General features: G+C 35.1%; 1 protein-coding gene across 1 annotated transcript; it reads right to left on the bottom strand.

Annotated features, from left to right (window-relative positions):
• Positions 1 to 561: 561 nt before the first annotated feature.
• LOC133295014 (uncharacterized) lies at positions 562 to 5146 on the bottom strand (the record flags this gene model as incomplete). Its single annotated transcript, XM_061493791.1, has 7 exons — positions 562 to 2129; positions 2285 to 2940; positions 3035 to 3569; positions 3680 to 3690; positions 3740 to 4606; positions 4708 to 4820; positions 5096 to 5146. Coding segments are annotated over 7 exons (3801 nt in total), but the record flags the coding sequence as incomplete, so codon positions are not given.
• Positions 5147 to 5980: the final 834 nt, after the last annotated feature.

The raw sequence follows: 5980 nt of genomic DNA, 5'->3' as shown, positions 1-5980 counted from the left end.
AATTTTGTAGGATGAAACGTTTAATTGTATCGAGTAACCTTCACGTCCAATTGCAAAAGTGATAAATAGAATAATGTCAATGTAAAAACAATTTAAATGTCATAATGTCAAAACTGCTCACAATTAATAATTCACAAATAACATGATACAATTCGGTGTTCCAGCAAAATATCTCTGACATCAGCCTGCTAACTATAAAAGAAATAAAAATAGTATATGTTAGCATAACATATGATTTAGCGAATAAAGAACAGAAGAACTGAACAGGTAATTGTCAGAAGTATTATTCAATGTGGTTTTTTGCTTTTGAATTTAAGAATCATATTTTAAAAATACAGTATAAAAATAATCAAAATCCAACGCTAATCAACATTTGAAAAAAAATATAACTTAAGGAATGCAGATTTTACCTGTACCAAAGAACAACGTTATATCCAATCGACTGAAGCAATATAAATTACAGTAATCTCTGAAATACTTCTTTGTAGACTATGTTAAAGGTACTGTTTGTTACACAACCATCATCATCAACTATCAAAATCTTCAATCCCTTTTTGCTCTTTACTCGGGATAGTGCCACATATAATTGCTCATGACTAAAGACTGGCCTGGGTAGATAAATTCCAACATGAGAAAGCGATTGTCCTTGACTCTTATTGATTTATTGATTGTCATGGCAAACGAAACGACGAGGGGAAATTGTCTTCTTTGAAAATTTACAGGAAAAGAATGACTTGAGGAGCTCATTGTCATTCTAGGGATTAACACATTTTCTCCTATATTGCTTCCTGTAAGAACAATTGCCTCAACCACATGATTGCCTAATCTTGTAATAAGCAATCTTGTTCCATTGCATAAACCTCTTGATTGGTCAATATTTCTTAATAGCATGACTGGAACTTTGACCTTCAAAATTAATTTATGATCCGGAAGCCCAGAACAGGAGAAGGTATTTAAGATCTCAGGTGAGAATTCATCATCCTCAAGGGAAGAATTACCGTCTTGCTTCAAAATATTATCTGAACTTAAATATATTCTTTCGTCACCTGGAATCAAAGACATTAAGTTCTCATTTAAAATAGAAACATCTGCCAATTTTGGAGTCAAAATGGCACGTTCTTTAAAGAATGTGGGTTCTAAAATATGATCCAAGATATCAGGGTACACAAAATCCATCAAATCTGAAAGTGGATTCAGTGATTTTTTAATCAATAATTCATCTGGAATTGTTATAATAGATTCTCCATCCACATCATCTCCAAGAACACCATCCCCGACTTTAAGAAGCCAATCAGAAAATTCTTTTATTTCCATTAAATTGTGAATGTCACTTCCAGAACTAAGCTGCATGTTCTTGGTCAAAGTTAATAAATGACAATGAGACCAAAGACAAGAAGAATTAATGGTTGCATGGACTATATCTTGCCTGCTTCCATGAGGAACAACAGGTAAGATTTGCCTGAAGTCACCCCCAAGAACAACAACTTTCCCACCAAATGGTTTATCAACACAACTTGAATCAGAAAATCTAAGAACATCTCTAAGTGTTTTGTCTAGAGCCTCAAAGCAAAATCTGTGTACCATTGGAGCTTCATCCCAGATGATTAGCTTTGTTTTCGCTAGCAATTCGGCAATATTAAAATCCTGCCGTATATTACAGGTTGAATCCTCAGTGATCTGAATTGGAATACGAAATCTAGAGTGTGTTGTCCGGCCTCCAGGAAGCAAAAGTGATGCAATCCCGCTAGAAGCAACATTAAGTACAATTTCGCCTTTTGATCTAATGGATGCTGACAATGTATTCCAAATAAATGTTTTTCCTGTACCACCAAAGCCGTATAGAAAAAAGAATCCCCCTGTACCCACTGAAACTGCTGAAATTATCTTGTCATAGACAACTTTTTGCTCATCTGTAAGGGAACTCATTAGTCTTTTATGTTCTTCAACCAAAAACAATTTGTCATACAGTAATTCATCAAGCACTAAGCGATTGTGCATATCAAGCAAAGATGCACCAGTGATGCAGGGCATTGAAGGGTAATCAGAAAGGCATTTTCCATTACTCTGTAGCACTTTATCAATTTTAGCAAGTGTTGTGTTTTTTATTTGTTCTTCAGTAAGATTTGCATCTGTAGGAACGTAGAAAACAATGAAAAAATGACAATTGAAAGTACAATTCTAACAGGACTCATGGTACATTATTTTTTCACAAAAAGCGGTATATTCAACAGAAAAAAATAATGATAAAAAATTATAGTGCATACGATATGTTCATAATGAATACCTGGATGTCCTACTGTTGTTCTATGTCGATAAAGAACATCGTCAGAGAGAAATTGCCAACACTTCCCCCAAACATTTTCAGGTCTATTCATTGAGTTACCGAACAACAACAAAGCAAAAAGACGTCTAAGATAAAAAGCTGACTGCCAAGAACTTGCCTCCTTAATTGCATCAATGTATTCATTGTCATCATCCAAAAGTCCAAGAGAATAGCAAGCATCTTTAAATGTTGGAAACATCACCCCATTGATAGTTCTCAGATCCTCGTAACTTGTGCAACCCTTTTTAAAATTAAGAAGCATTCGAAGATAGAAATATTCTCCACTATTTGCAGAAAAACGATTTATTCTTCCAATTGAGAATCCTTTTTTTCTAGGATGCCATTCTTGACTATTTGCATTATAAACAAAATGAGTTGGATATTCAGCATAAGTAAGATGCCTACCTTCTGGAAATTTTTTATTTGCATCCATCCAACTCTCAAAAATTGATTGTCTAAACTCCTCCCTTGTCTTTACTTCAGATATTGATGCAGTATCAGGAAAAACAACGGTCTTTTCATTGGGTAAGTGAAATGACAATCTCATCACAGGGGGGTTTCTGTAATGAATTTCAAATCCAAATATTCTCCTAGCAGCTTCACATGTGGATACATACCTATCATAAATAAAGAATTATGTTAAATGGAGTCTAGTATAAAAAGTAATACATGCACAGTAATTCAAAAGCTAATGGAGATTAATTTCAGTACCTACAATCATAAAACATTTTAATTTCATCATCTGAATGATGTATAGCAGCAGTAACTCTATCATTTCCTTTATGAATGTATTTAAAAAGATATTTAATAGCACTGGTCTGACAGGTATATTCCACATTAATATGAGCCTGGTACTTTAAAAGGAGTTTTGCATTATAAGGCACAACAAAACGATTATCAAGTTCAACACCATTTTTCTTCGCAACCCTCCCATTATCTCTTCTCTTATAATAAGGGAATCTGTCATCATCAATAATCGTACGGGAACAAAAACCCTTTGGAAATTTCTTTGTACACTTTCCCTCCTTCATGCAAGGTGACTTGTAATTGTTAGCACTACAAGGACCATGCATCATGTAACTTGTGACAGCAAGAAAGAGAGAAGGATGTGTTTCCTTGTTAGGAATCTCTGTTGAAATCAATATATCAATATCAAGTCCATTGTTGGGCTTGTTAGAAGGGTGCAAGAACAACAGAATATGAGCATGAGAGAGTCCACGTTTTTGTAATTCAATTGTACAAACATCTGTTACAGTTCAATAAACGATCAAAGGCTGGATTAGAAGACAATAATACATATAGAGCATTTGTGGGTTCCAGTAAAGTTGTAAAAATTGATTTTGCCCATATACTTACATGCATTAACTCTGCCAAGAACATGTTCTTTTTTTTAAATCATGGAGCAATTGGTCTAACTTGAACTTGAAAACTCTGCAAAGAATATCAGGTCGATCTTCAGCGTTTAAGTTTATGGCCCTAAGAAACCGTGTAATTTCTAGCCACTTAGGGTTGCAGGTGATTGTTATAAAAAGATGAGGATATCCAGCCCAACAGCAGATTGCAAAAGCATCCTTACAATTCTCAGCCATATATCTAGGTCCGCCTATGAATGAAGAAGGAAGAATAATACGCTTTCCAGTTTTAACAGTTGCATCCTCCCCTTTATCCGATGCATGTATTATATTTTTGTACAACTCTACCCTTAGTTGATTTTGATTATGGCGAATGAAAATAAGACGGTCATACTCAACCACGGTATAAGCATCAACCAGGAATTGCTGGAATAGTTTTCTGGAGTGAAGAAGAATTTGGGACTCCCCTGATCTCATTTGAAGCCTAAACGAAAAGAATTCTTTCATGCTAATCGTTGATCTTGGGTTTGTCCTACCACTGGAAATGGAAGCACGCTGGACATCATCGCGATAACCATCCTCTCCACAAGGAAATAACAAAGGATATTGTAAGCCAAGATATAAGGGATGCTTGACATCAATGCGCTGCAAAAGTCCGGTTTGTGTCTCCACAATGATGTCTCTGTCACCCATGACGTTGTCTATATCTCCTACAATCAAAGCAGCAACTTCAGATGCAGAGGGAAGATTATAAACTCTTCCATCGCTTCCACGCTTTCGAATAAGCCTCAACTTCACCCCATTGAAGTCATCTTCCTTATAACGGTCTCTAGCATACCAAAAAGATTGCGCAATTCTGTTGTGCTCATCTAGCATTTCCTTCAAAGATCTCACAATACCGGGATCTAGGATGTCTTCATTGTTTGTGGGACTGCATTTCCAATAACATGTAATCGTTAGTAAACTAACTATAATAACACAAATAATACACTTCAATGCACAAAAAATGCGAAAATAAACAAAGAGCAATGCCTTAGAAAATCCAATATATTGTCAATTTCATTCTCGGTATTGTAGATATAAAGTTGAGCAAATTTTGGAGACGTGTTATCAGGCGGAATAAGGCTGCCCATTAAATGATGAACCTGTCCTCCAACTCGAAAACAGTAAGGTCCAAAACCTTCATTTACGGATCTATCAACTTTTGCACCGAAGGAGGTGAAGGCAAAAATCATGTTGTACGTTCGAATATATCGTAAAAAATGACGGCTCCTTATATCTTCATTATTGTGCAGTTGAAGCAATGTATCCGGAGCCATTTTTAAAGAAGGAAGTTTAACTTTTCCATTGCCGCAGCACAAACCGAACTCAGGCGTGCATGACTTTTTGTCTTTTTTAAGTCTCTCTTCATACCACATACTTGCTCCACAATGCGTGCAGATGAAAGTGGGATCCCCAACGTCCCAATAATCTACATATATTCAAAGAGCAAAAAGTCATATTACAAAGAAAATTATAATTCAGAATAAAAAATAATCAAATTAATTTATACAACGACCTTCGTTGACAGAAGATATGTCTAACACGGGCTGATCGGGTGAATTGGTGTCTGTAGCAAACACGGCTTACATTGGTTACTTGAGAAATGCTAAATAGTATACAAAATAAAATTAAAACGTTAAATAATAACAACACACATGCTATTCTTACTGATAATTTTGCTGCACAAGAAAAAATGATAAAGAGAACTTGCCTGGGAAAAGGAGAAGCAGAAAATGTAGGAACATTACGAAAACAAAAATCAGATGGTAATATACTTCAACAAAGAAAACTAAGCATATTGTTTCTGCCGTACCTTTCAGTGCAAACCTTTCATGACTGTGTCGTCTCTTTCGCGAAGTAGTTTTCATTGCTGATAGATTACTACTCATTATGGGATGCAAAGGAAAAAAACAAAAGGGTTTGCAAATGAAGAAGCGAAGTTGATATCAAAATATTAAAAAACAAGTATTAAGGCCTTGGTACACTGTCAAAGTTCAACACATGATAATAGGCCACATAATAAGAAAAATGTCAATAGCTCCTCGTTACAAAAAATCGACCAATCTACCGCTTTTATTGGCATTTATTAATTTGTTTAAAAATTTAAAAGTCCAACACACTAATTCGAAATTCAGGGGAGCATTAAAAATAACTTCAAACGAAACGTTTAATGCGCCACTTACCTTCACATTGGAATTGGTCATCTCATATAATGAGTCAGCTGATTTAAAATTTTGAATTTTGAAATGGAATCACTCACCTG

The sequence above is a fragment of the Gastrolobium bilobum genome, unplaced genomic scaffold (assembly GCF_033153095.1).
Source record: "Gastrolobium bilobum isolate Gb01-03AN ecotype WA unplaced genomic scaffold, APGP_CSIRO_Gbil_v1 utg21668, whole genome shotgun sequence".
NCBI classification, from domain to species: Eukaryota; Viridiplantae; Streptophyta; class Magnoliopsida; order Fabales; family Fabaceae; genus Gastrolobium; species Gastrolobium bilobum.
The sequence above is the reverse complement of the archived record's forward strand: the minus strand, read 5'-3'. Positions and strand labels throughout refer to the sequence as shown.